At 38.8% G+C, this 24,622-nt stretch overlaps 1 protein-coding gene across 1 annotated transcript in view; it reads right to left on the bottom strand.

The window, feature by feature from the left end:
* The window catches only part of ppargc1b (peroxisome proliferator-activated receptor gamma, coactivator 1 beta), a 50,422-nt gene extending 26,105 nt beyond the window's left edge, over nucleotides 1–24,317 (bottom strand). The window contains exon 1 of the mRNA XM_067385176.1: nucleotides 23,699–24,317. Within this exon, the coding sequence (XP_067241277.1) occupies nucleotides 23,699–23,779 (81 nt within the window). The 5' untranslated portion in view covers nucleotides 23,780–24,317. The remainder of the gene's footprint in view (nucleotides 1–23,698) is intronic.
* Nucleotides 24,318–24,622: the final 305 nt, after the last annotated feature.

Genomic DNA, 24,622 nt, shown 5'->3' with positions numbered 1-24,622 from the left:
GAGTTAATTTAAAAAAAGTAGTACAAAAAAAATCTTTAGAAATATTTCTTAAGGTCAATCTGCTTCAGTTTATAAAGCTGGTCAAGATCAGTACAACCTAAGTCAAGAAAAAAAGTTGTAAAATGTAATCTTTCTAAGGGATATTTCCAGTTTTTCAGGTATGGCTCATTATAATGCTGCGTATATCCTCATACTGACTCAGTTCAGACCGCAGCAGTGATCTCTAGAGTTCAGTCTGTGAGGGACCCAGGTGTTATGTACTTCTGTTGATATATTAACATAAATTGATAACATAATGTTCATAACAGTCTTAATATGATCCTCTGAGAAGAGTTAAAAGATGTCTATTTTAACGACATTAAATATGCTGCACCAGACCAATCATACGGCTGGAAAATGGCACTTCATTTATAAAGAATACATGAATTGCATAATGTATGTGTGTGTGGGAGGGAATGGTGAGAAAGAGTGTGTTTGCTTGTTGGTAAAGAGGCCATGTGTGCATAACTTATTGGCATTTTCTGCCTTAATATCAGCACTGATGTCTAATTCATTCAAGCCCACTGATCTAAAAATAAGTCTTTTGGTTAGAAGACGATCCTAATAGGACAGGCTGTTGCCAGCATTCATTTTTCCATAAAGTTATCTCAGAGAGTGAGCGACCATGGGGAGGAGTACAGGGATGCACTTAATAGAAAATCACAGCAACTGTTATTAATTTGCAGCTACTCTCATGCTCAGGAAATTTGCTATTCTTATCATGTCAGATCATCATTGTGTCTCAGATTCAGTGTCCAAGGAATAAATCTGTTCTCTAGTCCTGCAATCAAAACATAGATTAGGGATTTGCAAAGCAACATTTATAAAAGGAATAACTTGAGTAAATGTCAGGTTGACTAAACGGTCTTAAATAAGCACTGAATCATTTGGCTGGTTTTGAGTTCTTCTGACCCTGATCAGATGAGTTTAAAAACAGCTAGACAAATCACAGAATTTATCTGAAAAAAAAAACAAAAAAACTGCTTGACATCCGTCTCTGTTACATATGTTAACTTAAAAGACGAGAGGATACCTCAGGCCAAGATGCAGAAAAAAAAATAAAAGTTTAAAAAATTCCCACATCCAAATATCCGAAATACATGCTTGTTTGTAGCTGTGGTAAACACTGTGAGAAAACTTGGAATGCAAAAGTAAGTTTTAATAGCCTTTGTTTTATCATACATGAAAGCTATTTATAATGTGCCATCAAAAAGACTGCTAATCTACTGCAACACATGTTTGAACACATCCACCTCAATTCATGTAACAAAATTATACATATAATTGTACATTAAACTGCATACATGCACATAATATTCTTGTCTTAACTATGGCTGCTAATAGGGACATAATCTCCAGCTTAAATATCTGACGTTCGGTCACTGTGAAACCAAAGCTCTCAAGGTCACGCAGAGTTCAATATGCATACCACAGCAAACACGAAAGCACACCCGGCACTGATGTAAATATAGGCACCAGCGCATACATTAGAAGTTAATGCATGCCTGCAGTACAAAAAACAAAACTGAGAAATCATCAGGAGATCCAAATGGTAGTCAGCAATTCTCTCATCTGCTGCTAACCTGGATCTATTTCACTGACACAATGAGAGCACTAGTCTCGGGTTTCAGAGCCTTGTATAAGGTTGTTGACTGGTGTCACATGTTCCTGCATGACTGTGTAACGCAATGCAGAGACTTTGTCACAAGACTGTAGGTGAGCAACCCCTAATTATCTCCAACGGGGGTCCGCCACTCCTCAGACTGAGGTAATTTTACCTGCAGTCACGACTGTGGGTGAGGGGGGCTGCAGGACAATACAAGCACTGTTTCCAGGCAGAAACCAGGCAGCAGTATCTTAGGTAATTTAAACAGCCAGAGAGAAATATCAAACTCACCTTGATTACAAATTACCAGCTGAGTTTGATAAAGATGTGAAAGTAAAACAAGGCAAAATGCTCTCATTGGATTACGGGTAGAGCTGTTCTCATTGTGTCTAATGCGTTCAATCTGTCCAGCTGACACAGAAGGGATGAAGGGAATGATGTTCAATTACACCTGAGAGAGAAAGTTAAAAGAAGGAAGACGCAGGGAGACGAAGATGCAAAATGAGTCTTTTCAGACTTGGGTGGCCACAGACAGATCATGATGCCTGAGGAAGATGGCATCAACCCAACTTGTTTCTAATTCACTGGGAGCAGTCAGTGTCTGAGCTCTTAGTAGACGTGCATGGCTGTAATTAAATCAAAATGCTATTCTTGCTCACTCTGCTTGAGCATGAGGGCAGAAGACATTGTTCGGGCCGTCTAGAGTGACCATTCCCTGCAAGCTGGGAATAAGGTTAACCTGATGCTGTGATGTCCTTGCCATTGCTCTCCATGACGCATGATTTTTATTCCACTGTGTTCCTAGACATGTTTACTCCAGAAAACACCAACCCCCATTTGGGAATCACAGTGGGAAAGCCTTTTTGCAGCATTTAATGCAGTTCTGCAGTGACCGTACAGAATACAGATAATGCATGCTGCATTGATAGATGTTTGGGGTGAGATTGGGATAATAGGATTACAAGTCCCTTGTTTCCATCTGTCGTGAAGGTCATGAGTCTGGGTCAAACAATAACAGCTCAGGACCACCACTAGGGGCCAGGCGAAACCCCTAAGCCCTCTGTAAACAGCCCCTCCACATAACCATGTAGACAACATGTGCCTTGACATGATGGAGAACACTTTGTAGATGTTATATATAGATGGCTGGTATCTATTTCAGAGCATGCACATAAACCTGCATGCAGTGTCAAGGAGAGAACCATGGCTCATAGTAAGTGGCACTTTGCCATAGGTCTTTGCCTCAGATAAAGAACCACCAATTGCTGCACCAATAAGACTAAATATGGGAAAAAAATGTCCACTGCAGTGATCCAGTGGTTGCTCTCCAACTGTCCCCTTAGGAGAATGTTCCAATGCAGCGAAGTGAAAAAAGGCGAGAGAGTTAAACATTAGTTCCTGAATTCCACCAGGCTAAGCACAGCATGGTGGTTATTCAAAGGGGACAAAAGAACAAGGCTAAGAGTATTGGTGCTAAAACACTGTCGTGCAGAATGTCATGGCTACCGCTATTAATCTTGATCTCCAGTTCCTTTCGCCGCTGGCCAAGAAATCAAGATAAAGAATATTCCCATCTCTATTTTAGGGGGTCACTCAGCAAGCAAAGGGTTTGTTTTGAAATCCAAGAATAGACCGAAATGCAGAGATGACCTTTGCTTCTTGCATCCAATGGTTGAAAGGACAGTGCTCAGACAACTGTTCAAGTCACACACACAACTATGTGGCAGTGCCCTGATGTGAGTGGTCATGCAAAATACAAACAGATCTAGCTTCAAGTAAACCTTATGACCTCTGAAGATATGTATGATGGAAAAAAACTCATCAAGTCAAAAAGATGGTCATATTTTGAAGAGAATGTAAATGCACAAACATCGACCTAAACAAGGTACCATGTTGTAATTCGTATTTTAAAGTAAACCTAGACTTCAAATACGAAAGAGATGGGGATTTGCAAAACAAGATGTAGACACAAGGGGTAGCCAACTTTGCTCCTGGAGGGCTACCTTCCTTCAAACTCTGCTCCAACACACCTGCCTTTTATTTTCAAGTAATCCTGAACAACTTGATTAGCTAAACTCTTCAGGATGGTATCCCACCAGCAGCAGGGTTGGCTACCCCTGCCGTAGACAGGTAAGATATAACTGCTGTGCCACCCACAAGTGACCTTTGAGAAAAGTTCATCCACGTAAAACCTGTCTGGCAATTGCATGCATGCGCTTACTTTTCTATCCAATGAAGCAGTTTACTAGCTTAACCCTCTCCCCAAATACTCGCCGCTGGCTTTCTGAGTCAGCACTGCTGCATGTGGTCTTCAGGCAAATCTTGAGTGGTCCACAGGACATCTCTGCACTGGCTTTTTGGGTGAGCTCTGAAGCGGGAAGATGACTCACCCTGAATTCCTAATGCTCAAACAGAAGGCAAAGCCATCTGCCAGCCCTCATCTTTAAGCCATTGCTTTAGCACCAAGCAGAGTTTGTTACTGTGTGATGTTCTGACATGAATTGTAAGTTAAGTGTGTTGTCTCCTGGCCTTTATGTGCTGCTTGTCAAAATTAAGTAGTGATGAAGAAATTTAACAGAGATTACCACCACCCAACTAACCGATAGTGATGCTCACAGCATTGCAGGTGCTTAACGGGTGAAAAGGTTTAGCGGTCACAACATGCTGCATTCGGACATTTATGTATTAAGGTTATTAAGGGTAATTATGGTGTGGTGATTCTTCCACTTCAGTTTCCCCCTGTGATAATGTGAGGGAGCTGTCATGTCAAGGACATTACACCAGCATAACACATGTGCTAGGCTCAACCCTCAAACAGAGGGGAGACTCAAGGTTGTGACAGATTGGCTGCAGACCATAGAAATACCACTGGCTCCTTCCTGTTTCAGCTGCATTCTTACAAGGTGAATTGGCAATTTCACTATCCACACCCCTTTGGAGTTGCAAGGTTAATCGGTTTCCCAAAGGCTTTCCAAATCCTGTACTGTACTACACAGGATACAAAGGATACTCTTTATCTGACAACTCTGACCTGGAGAGACTCAGGGGAGCAATTACATCTCCTTCATTGTTTTCTTTCCTGAAGACAAGAATTACGGAAGCATTTCTAAACAGGTATGGAATGTTTGTGACGGCTAAAATTCCACAATTTTCCTTCCTCTATAACTGCAGGAAAGCCTGAAAATATACTATGATGTATCCAACATCTTTCGATTGTGTGTCCTGTATATGAAGTGTATCAATATGTTTTCCTTTCATTCCTTGAAACTCATTATTTGGAAGAGTAGTGCAAGGTCTGAGGCCCCCTCATTGCATTTACACTATGTGCACTCAACCATGACTGTTCAAAGCTACACTAATTCCAAGTGAATATATTGCTCCCTTTGACAAATTGTTAATAATTCTCCTTTTGGCAGCCCACCAAGATAAACCCTTCCACCACATTTCTAGGGACATTTATGTAGCATTGTGCAGTTCATGTTATCTTCCTTGTTTCTAATCCAACCCTTTAGTGACCAGATTTATTTCAAATCAGGAAACCCAAATCATTTGGGTAGACATATATATATATATATATATATATATATATATATATATATATATATATATATATATATATATATATATATATATATATATATATATATATATATATAAAAAAAAAAACAATATGTTAATTAGTATAAATTTAGAGTTCCCAAGTCTCTGATCCATGTGCTAAATGCTTTAGGTGTTTGTTAGTCTATCAAAAGCTGCCAGGTATCATTCTGAAACCAGACTGCTGGTCTGCTACCTGCACTCTTTCCTCAGTGTGAGTGCGAGTACATCGGATTTGTACTCCATATCCCTTGACAACCCGCAGTGTTAGTCTCAGCATTCCTCCTGGATAAGGTCATGTCTTATTGGTGCAAATATCAGGATCTCTGGCTTGGGACTACATGAGTAACAGATCTCTCCAAATCTGTTGGCACGGAAAGGAGAAAAATTCCAGTATTAGGGTAACAATACCTGACTTCAAGCACAAAACCCCACCAACCACATCTTTAAGTCCACCCTTGGCAGTGTCAGATTAATGTGATTTCCTCCTCTGGCAGTACCCATTAATAATAAAGACTAGAAGAGCAGGCACTGAATGCAAGTTTCATTTCAAACAGCACAATCTTCAATGTATTGTACACCACTCGAGCCACATAATAAAAGCCTTTAATAGCTCCTAATGCTCAGCTGATCTCAGACTGGGTTCTCAAATGGAAAACAAAGAGCTTTAATTCAGCACAGGCTAGTTTGTACTGTATAATCCATGGCTTCAGTTTCTCCCCCAGAATCCTCTATAGCTTTTGTTGTGCTGCTGTGATAAGGAACATGAAAACACACAGGGAACTTGTTCATCTTTGAGGATCTAACATCAGTGAAGTCAGGGAGCATGCACTCAAAGGCCACCAAATGAAAAAGGAAAAACTTTTAATTGGCTTTGATTGTGGTCTTTGCTTTTCAGTTTGAATGGCTTTGGCTTGTTGTGGTATGATGAGGGACTCGCTATGAGATTTGCTCATCGTGCCAAAATGCTCTGACCCATTCATTGTCTCATAGTAATTCAATGAGGTTTGGTGTGTTTAACTACTGATGCCTAAAGTCGTTGCTGAGAAACTAAAGTGGGACAAGGCCAAGCCTGGTAACAGATTTACAAACAAATCCACAATGGTTCTTGGAGGTGATTAATCTCAACCCATTCAGTCCTTCAGCATTCAATTCACAGCAGACAACGGAACTGCTTTTACATACTGTATGAAAAAAAAGTCTTTCTATTCCAAAGGTGCAAAGCCTATTACATGAAAAATAAAGGTTCTGTCACACAGGTTATAAAACACACTAAAAAAACTATGCTGTCACAGTGCAGTGATCACACCTCATTTGAGTGCTGTCGAGTACACGCTGAATAAGTGAAAAACTATTCGGCAAGGTTGGGACCATTTCTTTGCAGCTTTTCTGTCACAGATGGAGGAAGTGACTACAGGTTTACAAGTCCTTCCAATGCCATCTGACCAGCTGATTTGTAGAATAACTGATTAATTCCTTTAGTGGTCAGTTCCTGTCTTCGCATCTTACCGGGCCCCTCGATTAAGATGCTTTGGTCTCAAGAGAATGTAAGAGAATGAAAGGTTAGAGGCGCTCGTGTCCTTAGCCGACCCACGTACACGTGACTGAAGTGAGAGCTGCATGAGGCAGGAGTACAAGGGAGTGAGGGGCAGAGGGAATTGGTGAAAGAGCAAATGCTAAAAGGAAACAGAAATCAGAGCATCAGCAAACAGCGAAGCAAGTAGGCCAAAGCAAAAGCTGGATGCTTTCTATGGACAATTTTTTCCTCCACTTCTTAGCCTCTCACTATATCTCGGCACCATTACAAGGTGCATCACGTTTGTTCTTTCACAGCTCACTGCTCTCCTTCTCTGGCTTTTCCTTTTTTCCCCCACCACATCTCCAATCCTTTTCACTCTTTTGCATGACAGCAGCAGCCCATGAGCTGCTAACAGACAGCTGTCGCCTGAGGTGATTTTAGATTCCCTTTTGGGCTCCTAGCCCAAAGTGGGACATCACATACCGAAATTCTGCTGATGCTCGCAAAGCAACGAGGGCAATCTCGGTGCAAGGACGCTATGTGCTCTGTTGTGCGGCAGCCAGATCTGCATTACCTGTCCTTCTGCCGTCTGGTAACAGGCCTTGAGAAAGTGTTCCTCTTCTCAGAAGACCTATTACACTTGTACGGCCCAGATTCCCTTTATGAGGATCTCACAAACACGTCATCTCCTATTCCACTTGTAGTTTCTCTGGATATAAGCCAAAACAAATCCATTATTGATGCCATTCCTTAAACTCACCCTCCATCATGATTATCAATTACTCCATTGGAAGTTACTTAATGAATATTAACACATTGTTACACCTGAAAAATGATGTTAATTGGACAGTGAAATGGATGGAGGGTGCCTGGAGAGCCCTTAATAGAAGAAAACAGAACTTATATGCATTAGAGCAGCTGGTAATGCACCAAATGACTCTGTAATTACCGTAACCATAAATGACTGAAATGTAGAAATATGAACTGCATGAAACATTAAGCTATGATCAAATTACTCAGTATATCCTCTGTGTTGGTTTGAACACCCATCACAGTTGTAATGCTGAATGGTCATTTCATTATAGATGCATCTAATTAAACAAAGTGCGCTTCCAGACATCTGAGGCCTGCTGCTATCCCCTTGCAGCCATACGACCCCTTCCCTTAAAAAGCCACTGGTGATCTTCATTACTTCATCAGCTCCCAAGCTGTAATTCACTCAGTTAAGCGATGGCCCTGTCAACAGTCATCTAAGGAGGTTCACATCCTTTAAAAATGCAAAAATCAGCACAAAGTATTCATTTGCTTTCACTTTCTACCCCTTGTTCATGTTATCTCAGAGACCTTTGGCCACTATCGAATCCATATCTTCAAAGTCGGAAGCAATAATTCTGAAACAAGTCAGCACTTTTTTCTAACAATACAAGTCTGGCTTCGAGGCTCATGATGCAGATAACACAGACTGTAACACAAGACACAAAAGTAAGGATGGGAACCACAAACCAGATAGGTTCAGATTCCTCTTAATAATTTCAGTTCCTTCACGGTTCCATTAACTCTTCTTTTAGTACTTGTAAGGAATAAATATTTGGCAATGTGAAATTTCCTTGTCATGAGATCATTTAAAAGTTTGTTTAAATCCAGTGCAGTGACTGTCCTAAACTATTTATTACATCAATACTATACAAACAGAAATGTGTAAAACTTCTGCATAAAAATAACTGCACATATAAGCACACAAAAAGCAAAAGCGTTAAATACTTTTTGTGCAATAAATCCAGCGGCTGCCATGTTTAATGAATGCCACGAGGTCATAACAGATGCTGTTCCTCCCTCCTGAGCGCATGCTATTTATGCCTGTCGAGGTCTAGTCCGTTGACACGCAAGAGAAGCTATGGCTCTGCTCACACTCGCACTCCCTGTCCACAATGAATCCTGTCACTCACACACAATGGCAAATTGTAACTGCCATTTTGAGAGATCCTAGCATGTTTTAAACCGGTATCTGGAGCTTCTCATAGTTTTCTTTAAACAACAATGTGGAATCTTTACACTATTTTACTTTAATTAAATGCTAGCTGGGTGCAAACATGTATCACAATGTGCTGTTGTGTCATTTGAGCTTGAAACTGCGCACAGTTTCAATTGAAGGTGTACTCAAATGACAAGCCCTCAAACACAAGCCCCCCGTCTACTTGCCAACGTCTAGCTGGACTTCTGCCAGCACAATCAGCAGAGATGTTCTTGGAAGCCAAACACAACTTGAGGAATGCCTCTGTGACACATCATCACCGAGCCGCCAGGTCATTACTCACCTCTGCTAGTACTGCACTCATCATCTCAACCTGGTAAATCACCACCTGCCCACAATACAGCCCACATTTACAGCCCTCCGCCTGCTCGCCCTAAGACCCTCAATGGTCAGGGTATGTGGTCAACATGTAAACAAATTCACACATAATTTACACACTCGCGACTTGAGTTACAACCCTAAGATTCCCAGCCCAACAACAATGATTCCTGGCCACAGCTTGCAGTGTCTGTATCTAAGTGATAACGGAATAAATGAAACACGGCGGTTGACAATCTGTCTGTTTCAGGAGGCCGTTGTGCCATTCTCGATGGCGATCGACCTGCATTCGTTTATTTTCAGTGGCTGCGACTGACATTTGGGTGCTTTTCATTACCGAGAGATGCGCTCCCAAAGGCTTGCGGCATCACAGACGCCCGGGGGAAGAGAAGGAGAGGAGGGCTACCTAACCCATCTTTACTTCAGACAACACTTCCACCGAAGAGAAAGTCAACGCAGCATAGAATGTAATGCAATGCAATTCAATGCAATGAATGTATAAAAACAAAGTGGATGGATTTAAGCATGCTTATTTGGCTTACTTTGCAAAGTGGGTTAAGGGTCAAGAAGAATCAATCAAAATAGAAGTTGTGAAGGAAGATTAACCAAATATGAGGAGATAACCAGTGCTTAGTGGTTAAGCTCTGGCAGTTCACAGGGTTAGGAGCACTAGGTATTAGGCTAGTCTTTGCCTAACTTGGCCTCTTCAGTGTTGTTATCCTCTCTGAGCGGGTGAAAAATGACTCTTAAATCGTTTTTAAAATTCCTTTTAGACCATTACTACAAGAAGCAAAAGGTTAAATATAATCATTAATCTAGTAAAAAACACACTTCTGTCTGCAAAAGCAAACTATCTATTAAGTTAGTGTTAAAATTAGGGGAAAATGCCTGAGGGAAAGAGACAAGTACCGAAAACTTGTTTATACAGTCAAACAGTCCTGTTGAAACTGCAGTGTCACTGATCTGTGTGGTCTCTGAGCATGTGACATTGGAGTTCACAGTACCATATTAGGAATAATGCTGGATTGAGTCAAATAGAGACAAAGTACATTTGTTTCTCAAAGCAACAACTCCAGAGCCTCACGGGACAAGGTGAAATCTAAGAAACATTGCGTCAATGGAGCTTGAAAAACAGATGCGGATGATAAGCTTTATGTTCTATCAATGCATCTGCTATCTAATCATGTGCAAAAGCACATGTGCTCTTCCGTACGAGCAGGGGTACTTTGAACTTCACAGCTGTCTGATCAAAGGGGACCGTCTTTTGAGTTTCCACAAACAACCAATTCCCTGCTCTGTTGTCCCAATCCGCGCCTTCAAATTCAATCACGCCAGATTACATCCTGCTATAGGGAGCCGTAACACATGTAAATATAATCTGCCAGACAAAAGTCTAAGGGCTATGAAACACCTGTTCTTTTTGATGGATCTGCCACCCTCATTCAGTGACGTCCCTTTTTATCCCAAGCTTGCATCTAAAAAATGATGATTATTTGGCCTTGAAAAACCTGACCCTGGAGAGAAAGGGAAATGTCCATCTCCCACTTCTTATAACCATGAAACTGTGTGAAATGAGAGAGTGCTCTGCAGTAAATCTCTGACAGGCAGGTTAAAACTGGATCAGGCTTTGCAACGAAAGCTGCAGATGCCCCTGAAGCACGCAGTAAATAATACAAGATGGCTGTGAGGTGCATCCCTTTCATCTAATGACTGACTGTCCTCATGTTCTCCTGATTGGACATCCTGTGGATGTTTTTTTCCACACACACTTAAACCTGCTGCCGTCTGCTCATACTGGAGTAATTAGAGCACCAGTAAGCGTCAACGTCTGAACGACCCAAGAAAATGGAATTTTCCAAATCCCAAGACCATGTTTCTTCATATAAAGGTCTCGCATAGCATCTATTCTACTGTGTTTACAACTCACAGCTTGTGTTTGAACACGTAGTAACATTATGAACTCATTCCTGTGTCCATATAAGAGATAAGAGTGGTTGCAAAGCAGTGCCGTGTTGTGAAAGTCCTTTGGGACTTTGTGCCATGTGAGTAGAAATGACCTATGCGTAATTTATCTCCAAGGCCTCTTTACTAGATCACTCCACTCATCAGCAGATAACCACACCCAGCCGTAGGTCCCATCGTCACCGCACAGACTAGTCTTCCTCTGTGTACAACCCGCGTTCCGGTTGGGCCCAACTGAGGTGGACCTCTAGGGTGCATCTTCTCTGGCATTAACAGCCAAGCCATTCTACTAATGGCTCCCTCAGGCACCTTCCGCTGATAGCAGTGAACTCTGTATGTCAATTCTCTGCTCCCTATGTGCTTTTAATGCAAGAAAAGCAGTGTCTGATACCAAACCCCTGCATAAGGCTTTACATATTAATGCGTGTTATACACTGTAATGAAAGCAAAACAGCCCCTCCAGCACCACGGATGCTCCACCGAAAGGTGCCGCTTAAATCGGGAAAGCTCTGTGTCACCTTAAGAGCAATGATGTATTTGTGGAAGCGAGTGGGAGTTTACATCTTTAGGCTTTCTGTCACTGTGAATTAGTGGGCGTCAGGGATTGTAGGATGCACTTATACATGTCAAGAGCTCTGCAAGTGGAAAACAGGGTGGCGTTTTTAGCATTCATTTGCACACAGACACTTCCTGCCTATGCAATTAGACCTACACTTTTATACTTGTATATTTTTAAACAGAAACTCATTAGAATTATTTTAGTTTTGTATTTAAGTCTGTAAGGACAACCGGTGTTGATGTGTGGGCAACTGTCTGACGTTTGACTGCTCTGTGAAGGCAAGAACGAAAACAACTTCAGGTCCCCAACAATCCCAGCTTTATTGGAGTTTTGACCAAATTGAAGAAACAAACACTCTAGTGTGCCTCACCCGTCGTAATGACGAGACGCCCACAAAAACATTCCGGTCACCCCAAGAGCAAAAGACGATTCTGTTGTGACGCTAGCAAAACAAAGCCATACACTTCACATGAAAGACCATCACTACAACCCCTCCATGACCCGACTTCTAAGTAGGCAGTATTACATGAGCTACCACCAGTTGGCAACTGTTCCATGTCATGTGATTGGCCTTTTGTACGCCATCATGCTGGCTGCCAGAGTCTGTGGGCATTTAAAAACTCGGATTTCCGCTTTTAAGCCGGGAATTTGACTGGAAAGCAGAGTCTTCCATTAAAATCTGAGATGTAATGTAGCTTGATTATGAGAAAAGTGTGTATCTGCAACTCAAAGTTTACAACATGCATATATATATATATTTTTTAACACAGCTTAGCCTGAAGACTGAAAGTACACAAGAGAGGAAGAAAACAGATTTCTAGAGACTTGTCATAAAAAGACTGAGGGTGAACTGTTTTCTTTGGGTGAAATAACCTGAGGGAAATACATTCAAAGAAATCAATAACCCATCACGGGCAGGTTAACTTCCTCAATGAACCTCCAGCAATGTTTGTCTTCCTCATGAGGGTCTCTTTCTGAGAACAACTGACCCTTCTGCTTCATCCATGATGACATGTAAACTTCATATTTCTGGATTCAGGTCTGGTATACACCTGATATTTCACACCTAGGGCCTAAAATGACATGGGTTTGATCTCCTGTAGAGGCTAGATCCTGTTAGATGTCTTCTAACCAAATCCTACAGATGAATCTGGTGCAGAGGTATCATAAAGTCAAGGCAAATATTCAAATGACTGTAATGAAAATGCTAATGTAACCCATTGAGATTACTTCTGCATTCGTCCAGGCATAGAGTCTAGAAATAGGGTCACATACAGCTGCGCCGCATCAGGGGAGACTCTGAAAAGAACATAGAGTTCTGCAAAAGTACATGAAAGGGCTAATGGAAGAGGGAGAAAACACATTCTGTATAGTGGGTAGAATTCAAGTGTTTGACATAGAATAAAACTGACTCTGGGATTTTCTCTAGTGATTGCTGAAATTTGCCCTGTGGCAATAAACAACTACTGTATCCAGAGTTTGTCTTAGACAGTTTAGCTCACTCTATTTGAGAAGCGCTGCCTAAGCCACAGATGGACACTGCACTGTTGCACAGACAATCACAGTATTACTGTGCATGTAAATGGGGATATAGTGAGTGAATTTATAATTCATATCAGAGATCCATGCTGCAAGTCAACATTTAAGGAAAATCATCTTGTAGGCCTCTAAAAATCAGCCATGCTTTCACTAATCTAAGTACCACAGTAGTGCAATATTTTAGAAATAGTAGCATAGTAGTACCAAGTACTTTGGGGTACCATATGTTAACGTGGGAATAATTTCATAGTAAATGATTTTGTCAATAAAAATGTCTAAAAATTAGTGTAAAAACTTAACATTACTTGAGAAGCAACAATGCATCAAATATTAGGACATCTTCACATATCTGCACTGGCAGATTTTTTTCACAAAAAATAAAAATATTTTTTCAAATCTTTTGTCAAATCAACTTAGATAATTAATGTGGTTCAGATAACATAATATTTTGAGTTTCTGTTGATTAAACCAATCGTCTTCATTGTATTAACTATTTTTTTTTATTTCAATGAACTCAAAATTAAGGCAACCAGGTAACTTACTTTAAGTTAAACCAAAAATTATTTTTTATAGTGCAGTAATACACTCGTATTAAAGATCTGTTCTCTAAAAAGTTAATACCTTATGCAGAGTTGTTTCTCTAGTAAATCTGTCTTGTTTTAAGAATTTTTCGATATTTATATAATATTTATAGATATTTTTTTGCTCTGCCCCTGCGTTCACCTATATTGCCCAGATTACATCATAACACTCCTTCCTTATTTAGACATTTCTGACATCTATTTGGGAGTGTCTACAACCCAAAAATTTACAAGTCCTCACTAGTGAAAGGAATGCTAGTGTTTCAAAACAGTCTTTTTTGTTTTGCACGTTCTAATCGAACCGGAATGTGGCGGAGGGTGGGTACATGTTCTGTTACTAGACTAAAACAACAGGAAGGTGTGCTAATAATTAATGTGGCATCAGAACAAGATTTAGAACCAGTTCAAGATTCAATTCAGTTCATAGAGCAAGAATGGAAAGGTGAATGAAATGGACAGTGTATAAAGGTCATTCAGTCCAAGAGCAAACTACTAACACAGCCAGCTGAAATTGCCCAAGACTGACAATCTCCAGAACAGCAGTCAAACTTTGGCAAAGCTTGCCAAATCAAATTCATTGTTGAATTTGGTCATAGTCACAGAGTGCACTTTTGGAGATGCTAGTGAAATTCCTTTTTTCCTATGGGGTTTTCAAGAGAGTCAGGTGCTCGCTGAATTACAAGAGAGACAGAGAGTCTATGAACAGCCTCTTTTGGTGTGGTTACTGTCCCGAGCCAGAACATTCTGTAGAGGAACACTGTGTATCGTCTTTGTTGTCACAGGAGCCAATAGTCTCCTTGGACAGATCTCTAACAGCTGAATGAAAGATTTTTGTAGTAACAAACAGAGTTATTTTTTAATTGCTAGGAGATTAATTCAACGGCTGTTATATCAAATGCTTATTCACGCAACACCACAGCAACACTGCAATTCATGATGAGTTTGTCTACGCAAGATTCTTGTCTAGAAGAAAAAAACTGCAGAAACATTCCATACATGTAACTATGACACAGCAAAATCTCAGGCAGTTACTCAATCAACGCATTAACACTTAAAAGACCAGGAAAGGGGTCAATTTGGTCAATAAATTCCTGGGGTCCATTCCTGATGTATAATCACTAGGGCTGGACGATATGACCTAAAATCAAAATCTTGATTAATTGAACATTTTACCTCGATTACGATTAATGAACGATTATTTTGTTTCATTCACGTGATGTACGAGTTACTGTCTGTATGAGTGTTCGTGTTCCACAATGCATCAGCACAGAAGCTCAACATAATGATACACATACAATGGTCAAAAATTACTTGAATGTCCAAACTGGCAAGCCTTAAAGGGTTAGTTCACCCAAAAATGAAAATTCTGTCATTAATTACTCACTCTCATGTAGTTCCACACCTGTAAGACCTTCATTCAACTTTGGAACAGAAATTAACATATTTTTTGATAGAATTTGATGGTAAGGCCTCCATTGACAGCAATATAATTAACACTTTCAATGCCCAGAAAGCTACTAAAGACATATTTAAAACAGTTTATGTAGTGGTTCAACCTTATTGTTATGAAGTGACAAGAATACTTTTTGTGCACCAAAAAACTAAATATCGACTTTATTCATTAATATCTAGTGATGGGCGATTTCAAAACACTGCTTCATGAAGCTTTGAAGCTTTATGAATCTTTTGTTTCAAATCAGTGATTCGGAGCATGTATCAGTTTTCAGTAAACGAGGCTTTGTTACGTCATAAGCGTTTCGCAACATTTCTAAATTTCAATTTCACTGATTGGAAACAAAAGATTCATAAAGCTTCATGAAGCAGTGTTTTGAAATCACCCATCACTAGATATTGTTGAATAAAGTCATTATTTTGTTTTTTTGGCACACAAAAAGTATTCTCGTCGCTTCATACCATTAAGGTTGAACCACTGTAGTCACATGAACTGCTTTAAATATGTCTTTAGTAGCTTTCTGGGCATTGTAAATTATCTTGCTGTCAATGGAGGCCTCACTTTTTTCAAAAATATGTATAATATGAGGGTGAGTGATTAATGGCAGAATTTTAAACCCTTTAAAACACATACAATATACAAACTTTTGTGAGGACACAAGCGAAAGTGATCGCACTGTCTGTGTGTGTTGACTCGGCATTTGAGTTCGCCTCCATGTTGCTTCCATGCCGCTGACTGGATGGGGCGGAGTCACGTGATGTTTTTAAGGGGAAAGTATTAAGAGGATTAAAAAAATTAAATAACCGACATGGGAAAATTATGTTAGTTACTTTTTGATTAATCCACCAGCCCTATAGCAATCACAGATAACTGTTAACCCAGACACTTGTAATTAAAAGGTAAGTTTCTTCAAGTGTCTTGGAGATGTTGTCGTAGTTCTTCTAGATTTAGTGTGTCTCTTTTTTTTTCTGTTTCTTCATGTAATCCCAGATGGACTCGATGATGGTGAGATCAGATCATGCCGGCTGTTGTCAGACTCCTTGTGCATACAAAAATCCTACTTGATTATTACAATTAATGGCAAAATGAATGTTTGAATTTTTGGTGATAACACTAATGTGCGACTAAGACTTTTGCACAGGACTGGATCTAAAGATAGAGCACTAGTTTTCTCCTGGGTTCTTATAATCCAGCTTATTCTTTTGTATACTTGTCATTAGGTGCTGCTTAGTAACAGGTCTTATTTAATTATTATCATATTTTAATTAACAGAAACACCAATTAGAGTCCACCAAATAAGTCAAACAATAATAAGTCAAAACTGACTAAAAAGACAAAGAACATAAATAGTACGCCATATTTAAAATGTATAAGGAGACACCTATTTTGTATGGTCTATGTACCTGCTGTTGCGCCACAGACTTGCATTTTATGATGCTTTACGTGTTCCCATTTGCCCACTGTGAGTCCCTGCCAGTCTGTGCTTGCCCTCCCCTGATGTCATGTTGCTATGGTAAGCCTGGTACGCACCCTTCTCATTAAAAACATGTGGAAATTTCCTTAACATAACCTGCTTTCACTGCTGTATCTGATATAAGACGATAAAGGATAAAGGACTTAACAGTCAGTTTTAGAACAACAATGTGGCTGAATAATAGGACAAGAAACTCACTTATTGCATAATCTGAGATTTCAGAAATGAGTTCAGAAATGTAATTACTGATTATAAATATAGAATCCAAATATATTTGGAATAGGGCTCATATATCTTTTGAAATGATTTTCCTGGCATTATAAAACATGTGAATATCACAGTGATTTTAATGACCTTTTTATTTGGCTGTTAAGTTTCCTGATAAGACCCTGTCATTAGACTTGTGGTTAGGGATGCACAGATATGAACATTTTGGCAGACACCGATATTTTTTTTTATATTTGAAAACCGATAACCGATATATAGGCTGATAAATCTAAATATACATTTTTGAGAGCCTGATTACAAAAACAAAAGTTTCATGTCCCAAGCACACAATAATGTTCTCATTATAATATTATGTAGCTTATATGACAGATTTGTGCTGCACATGTTGCATTTAACTGTATTTTCCTTTTTGAAATGATTTCAATCATATTTCAAGCAATTCGAAACCATCATGGCGAACAGTGTGCATCTGAAGTGTCACAGATGAAGGAAATAATCCATTATATTTCGGCTTTAATTTTCTCATCTGGCTGATAACAATAACATTAAAAATACCGATATATCATGCATCCCTATTTGTTTTTAGGCAGATCACTCACAATTAGGATGTGTGTGTCATCTACAAGATCTAAAGACCAGGACCTGATAATAAAGAACATCCAGAATTTTATAGTCAGGTACATTTGATCTAAAGAACACTGTGTGCGTTATATAATCCTCAAATGTACTGGCCAGAGGAGAAGCTGAATCTAACACACTTTTATTTTCACAGAGTGTACAGGTGGGGGATGATTTGATATTAGAATAAAACACCTGCAACTTTGTTTAGCTTGCAAATATACAGGTCAAGCTGCAAGTATGCAAATGGTTCCTGCAGTTGCCCTACTAAACTAATGCATACTACATTGATTTATACCACTTAAATTGAGACCAAACAAACATATCACGCTATATTGTGCCATGTGAGTGCTTCAGAGATTAAGATATAACCTTATCTCCCAGAATACAAAGGTTGCATCAGCTTCTTTTTTCAGCTGAGGTCGAATTAGGACACCTGAACTTTAATAAGTGTGTGCAACTGCTGCGACTTAATGCCTTAATATAACACAACAGCAAAATGATAATGCTGGCATGAAGCATTTCTTCAGGATACCTTATAAAAATGCAGTGAACGCTTTAATCTGTCTCTAAAAAATGAGAGCTATTAACCAAGACATATCCAAGGTGATTACAGTGGACTGAGAAACTGCCGCATAAAACTAAATGGCCGCTAAGGATAGTTCATTCAAAAATGAAAAATCTGATCATTTAGAGGGATTCTGTGAGAATTGAGAAGTCCACACCACAGTTATAACGATAACAACACAGAGGAACAATATTGTTGGAATCAATTTCAGGATCATTTTTCCATCTGACGAATGTAAAAACTTAATCAGACTTTAAGCAAATAGGTTTAACTGCAGCATACTTATAATAAACAGAATAATATTGCCCCTTGGTGTGAATGCTAAAACAGTTATCGCTATAGTTATCTTTACTCTCTTGTGACTGAAGAAACGTTTTTTGTAGTAACGAACATGGCTACCTTTTAATTGCTGTGACTCATCAAACGCTGTTGTCTAATGCTTATTCATCCAACATTGCAAATCCCAATGACTTTGACTTAAATTCCTGTTGTGCAGCATTCTCTTCTAGATCTAACATTTTAACATTCCAACATTATGGAACGACAAAAACATCTCAATCATCACACCTAAAAGACCAGGAACTGGGTCAATGACGTGTAACGAAAACTACAGGACCTGTTAATGGAAATGAGTGACCAGCACATTGTTCAAAATTTCTCCTTTTGTGTTTCAGGTCATTGACGAATAAGGTTTTTAAAAGTGTAAAAAAAAAAAAAAAAAAAAAAAAAAAATACATAATGGAGATATAATTAATTTTGAAGTTTTATTAAGTGTTAACAATAAGATTATGTGGTTTTTATAAGCAATTAATGCTATTTTTGTCATTTTGTACAAGATGGACCACAAAAGTCATTCGGTTTAACCAAAATTTCGGTTTTACCAAATGACACTTTTACAAAATGATATTTTCAAACAATGCTAACAGGCTGATATCTAGCAAAAGGACAATCAAACATTTTATATTTAGTACAAGTTTTTAAAATATTACAATATTTTCCATGTTTTATAGCGGTTGTACCGAATGACCTGATGTTTCGGGACATGCGTATGAACAAGTGAAAACATGAATTTTTCAAATAGTTAAGAGAGAGTTAGTTACTTTACTTCATGGCCATGTGGTCCTTTACAGGTGTCTGAATGACGTCACATCCTGTCACATGATATTGACCGCATGACTTTATCCAAAATGGTCCCTTTATATCGGTTACTCCGAATGACATCAATGAAATTAATTTTTCCAGACATTCTTTCTCATAACAAAGCAACGACTTCTACACATAATTTTAATACCATTTTGCACTATGTTGATATATGATGTTATAAAATCATGCCAGAATAAAAATATATACATTTATTTCATTTTAAGATGTTTTAATCACAAATGAAATGGCTGTATGGCCTTTGGACAGTTAAACCGAATGACCTTTTGACACTTTTATATGTGCAAAATATATTGAAACCTTTTGGATTCAATAAAAGAGATCAAGTTGTACTACCTTACATACTTTGGATGTCATATCTTTGTTTTTCATTATTATTAAGGCCTTTGGACAAAGCAATGACCCGTCACGTCATTGACCCGTTACACAGAAGAAACCAAGCCATTTTTGAGATAACTACTCCTTTAAACAATCAATACTGCAGAACAGTGTAAATAAATGCTGACGTAATGAACACGGGCGTCATTTACAGAACACACTAAAGTGAATGTACATCTATAGATCGTCCTCCAGATAATCTATAAAAGAGAGTTTATGTTACAGCAGACTGAGGACTATAGTTACAGAACATAGCATTCTCTATACATCCGATCCTTGGGTTTTTAACCTTTGATGCCAGTTGAGCTCTTAGCCTATGATGGATCAGTATGGGTACGTTATTGATATCAAGTCCCCGTCTTTCCACAGTCTATACCTTTCAGTCCAAAATTGACATTGATCTGTTACAGAGCATTCCCAGACTTCCTCAAGTCCCCAAAGAGAGATGGAGGAGCCAGATGAAGGACCTCTGGGGCTTCAGGAGAGGAAACAGCCCTGCTAATAAATACAAGTGTGCCCAGAGCAAGGCAACAGACAGCGCTGTAAAGTAATTGGAGTGAAAAGAGCAAAACATAAAGTGACGATCTAGAGGCTGCAGCCAATTTATTGAGCCACATTCAGAGCTCAGGCCTTTCTGTGAAAACCAAATCAAATTATATTCCTGTGATGTTTTATGGTATCTCATTTTATTCTTGCTCTCAGTGGATTTCAAATGAATGCGCAGTTTCTTCAAATCTGATGTCAAGTGAATTCGAACCAGCAAACTCCAAACTAGAACATCTAAAACATCATTTCATTGCTGCTGATTTGATTTTACGGTTCAACTTCACAGCGATAAGGCAAATGATACAGAAAATGCTTCAGTAAACAAGCAGACACAGAGCCAACGGTCTGAACTCACTATAAAGACCATGTCAACCCTGCATATTTATGATTTCGAATGAGCATAAAATTATGAGTGGAAATGAGGGGAGGCACAGCTGACTGACACAAGCTGGTGGGTGGGTGGGGGGGGGAGTCATTTCATGGTGTAAATACATTTGCCTGACTCTGTCAAGTTAGGTGACTCAGCCCATATCACGCAAGCTGAACACATAGCACTGCAGTGCATGCCGCACATCACGACAACTGCGAGCTTGCCTTAGAAGTGCTGCAGTATATAATGTATATGAAATCATTAAAATGTTCAGATCTTATGCAGTGAATGTGTAAATGTCAACAGCATCATATAAGGATGCAGTGAGGCGAGGAAACAAACATGCACTGAAAGTCTTTTTTCTCATTACATTAATGATAAATCGGCTGATATTGGGCCATTTTGAGATTATCAGCATCATCATTATATTTCATTTTTTTTAAATATATTTGGGTGAATTTGAAGTAAATACAGTTAAAAACAAATTGCGTGCTATTATATATATATATGTGTGTGTGTGTGCATCTTTGAATGCTAAATCATTTTAAATCAATATATATTAAGCAGCCTTGTAATCTTTATCGTGAATTAATGTGGCTCTCTAATACTAGATAATTGCATGCAATCATTTCAATATTCTACGTCAATGCAATTATTACTCCGTATGTGACCCTGGACCACAAAACCAGTCACACTGGTATATTTGTAGCAATAGCCAACAATACATTGTATGGGTCAAAATTATCGATTTTTCTTTTATGCCAAAAATCATTATGATATTAAGTAAAGATCATGTTCCATTAAGATATTTTGTAAATTTCCCACTGTAAATAAATCAAAAAATTATTTTTGTGAGTAGATATGCATTGCTAAGGACTTCATTTGGACATCTTTTCTCAATATTTTGATTGTTTTGAACATTTTGTATAGGGCATGCAGTGCTGCGTATTAGTTTCTCAACTTTATAGCCTACATTCACTTTTATATAGTTTGCTCAAGTAAAACAGGTAATTTATGAATACGTATTATGCAATTATCCTGTAATAACTGCATCAACATTATTAGACTAAAAGCAAACAATACGTTGCATGGGTCAAAATTATAGATTTTTCTTTTATGCCAAAAATCATTTTGATATTAAGTAAAGATCATGTTACATGAAGATATATTGCAAATTTCCTATAGTAAATATATAAAAAAAATATTTTTGTGAGTAGGTATGCATTGCTAAGGACTTCATTTGGACAACTTTTCTCAATATTTTAATTTTTCGAAATTTAAAAAACTCAAAATTTTCAAATAGTTGTATCTCGGCCATAATATATTAACAGCTTATTTATTCAGCTTTCAGATGATGCATACATCTCAATTAAAAAAAAAAATTGACCCATATGACTGCTTTTGTGGTCATATATACTGTTATTTTCTAATAAGAAGCAGTGGGAGCAGGTCTTTTACATTTCTCCACATATTTTAAAACAGAGAATTTTGAAGATAAAATCTAAATCCAATTCCTCGCATGAATACAAATACTGTTTATAAATCAAAAAGCTACCGCTCTTCACATCCTCCTAGAGTGGATGGTGAATTATTAGTCGTGATCTGAACTGCTCCACTTTGCGCAGCGGCAGCAGCAGTCAGTCAGTCAGTCACATGCACGCCCGGAGGAGGGAGTGTGTGGCTGTCGTGGACGCGCGTCAGTGGTCCCGCCTCTCTCTCTCTCTCATTCTACTACGTCTAACGGCGGCGAGCACATGACTGCAGTAACTGTGTGTTCTGTAACTCCAGTCACGAGGATGGAGTACTATTACACTGACCAGACTGCGCGCTCAGCCCTATAACCCGAAATGAGCACATTTACAGCGCGTACACTATCCCCGCTGACACAAGGACAAACGCCACCGAGCGCTTCCTCACCTTGTTCAAATGTTTAAAGTAGACTGTCGTCTTTCAGTGACACCTGACACAAAGTATCCGATTTGTAACCATGCACAATTCGATTCTACAGGAAAAGCATACCCTTCCGTAAGAGCACGTGCCACTTTTAGAATTTTAGATAAATGAATGCCCGCGTTCTGCGCCTCATCCGTGTCTAAACATCTCTGCGTAGGCTATAATGTGAGTGATGTAACGTAAAAGTATCCGTATGTTTCATAAGCCTTGTATTGTAACTACGTATATTGTATCTAAAAATAAACACTTTGCAGTGCGACCACAGCATATTTGACATAAGATGCACAGCGTTTATTTATTAATATCGACAGCACATAGGCTACTGGCACATGATGCAAAGATCGTTTGACTATTTCTAAATGGCATCACGCTCTTGTTTTGTAACAGTTACGCAAACGCTTACGAAAACAGTACATTTTTCACATGAGCAGATTTCTGATCTCTACTACACTATGTTCTACATACATATGATAGCTATTGGTAAACGTTTTGTATAGGGCCTGCAGTGCTGCGTATTAGTTTATTAACTTTGTAGCCTATATTCGCTTTTATATAGTTTTGCGCAAGCAAAACAGGTCATTTATGAATATATATTATACAATTATTCTGTAATAACTGCATCAATATTATTAGATTAAAATTACACGTGATGCATTAGACAAAAAAAAAAAATAGACTGAAATATATAGCCTATATATAAACAGTTTTTCTGATCTGTGCTTACTTTTCATCTCTCATCACAGTGAACCGGTATGGAATCAGTGCTCTTCGATTTTAAAACTACACGATCACATCAGGAAACTTAAGTCAAGTTCACCAAAGTCCCACGTGTCACACACACACTCTCACACACAAACCGGGAAATTGGTATGATTTTGTGCAAACCGACGAACACATTTTGAACTTGTTCTAAAACAGTCATGAATCGCTCCCTGATCGCTAATCCTCGAAAGCAGAACCGAAAAGAACGATTATTTGAACGTTATTCGTTTCTAAGTCACTTTTCGCAAATATGCATTATTTCCTGTGAACTCCACGTGAAGCGCAGACGTCAGGGACTCCAGACGCCGGCTGAGACGCTCTGACAGCATCGATGAAATGATGGAAGTATATCGTGCCACAGACAGTAACATGCAAAAATACACCTGGGGAATAACAGCTGCGATTCTGTTCTATTAGAAAATGTGCATGGTTTACCTGGCTTCCGGAGTTTTCAGTCAAGTAATTGAAGACGAATGAAGAGAGCTCCTCATCTAACAGTGAAGCGCAGTCCGCCATCTTCTAGAGAATGAGATGAGAGGAGCCAGAGAGCGCAGCTATACTGGGTCTTCCCGCATGCAGTGAGGATCTCTAACCGACCGAGGGCAGTGTGCTGAGGTCCCTTAGTGCTTCCCAATCAGTGCTGGATTAAATAAAACAGCAGAAAGTTGAATTATTTCAAGGTGCATGTGGGATAAACACAGGTTGGTGGTTGAAGAATGGCAGGACTAGGAGCAGGATGCATGTTGATAACTGCAACGGAAGCTGCTTTTGCTGCCTACATTAGAGTGTCTATATGACTCATTTATGATGCTAGTTTGTTATGTTTGAAGTCCATGTCAGCTCTGTGCACATAATATATAGCAACCACAACCCACCAAAGGATGTATGTGGTTGTATGCATTCTTTACTGTATGCATGCAATGCAGTATACACAACATACCATTTTTGGGCTTAAGCATGCTTAAAAACCTCAGCCAATTACTGTGCTTGGATGGTCTGTTAACAGAAAAACTATTTGTATCAGCTCCAAATTCTTAAGACAGCTTTGTTAATCACACTCTAAAAAATGTTGGGTTAAAAACAACCCAAGCTGGGTTGAAAATGTACTAACCCAGCGATTGGGTTAAATGTTTGCCCCATATGCTGGGCAGTTTTATTTATCCTAACTATTGTTTAAAATTTACAATATGGCTGGTTTAAAATGAACTCAAAATAGGTTGAAAATTAAAAATCAGACACATAATTACTAGTAAACAATAATAATCAAAAGGTGAACATTTAGTAATAAGCAATTTAATAAATGTTGTTTAATTATTATTAATTAAACATTAAAGTTCAATTATTAAACATATTAATAAA

Source organism: Chanodichthys erythropterus, chromosome 1, assembly GCF_024489055.1.
Source record: "Chanodichthys erythropterus isolate Z2021 chromosome 1, ASM2448905v1, whole genome shotgun sequence".
NCBI classification, from domain to species: domain Eukaryota; kingdom Metazoa; phylum Chordata; class Actinopteri; order Cypriniformes; family Xenocyprididae; genus Chanodichthys; species Chanodichthys erythropterus.
This window is presented reverse-complemented; position numbering and strand designations above follow the sequence as displayed.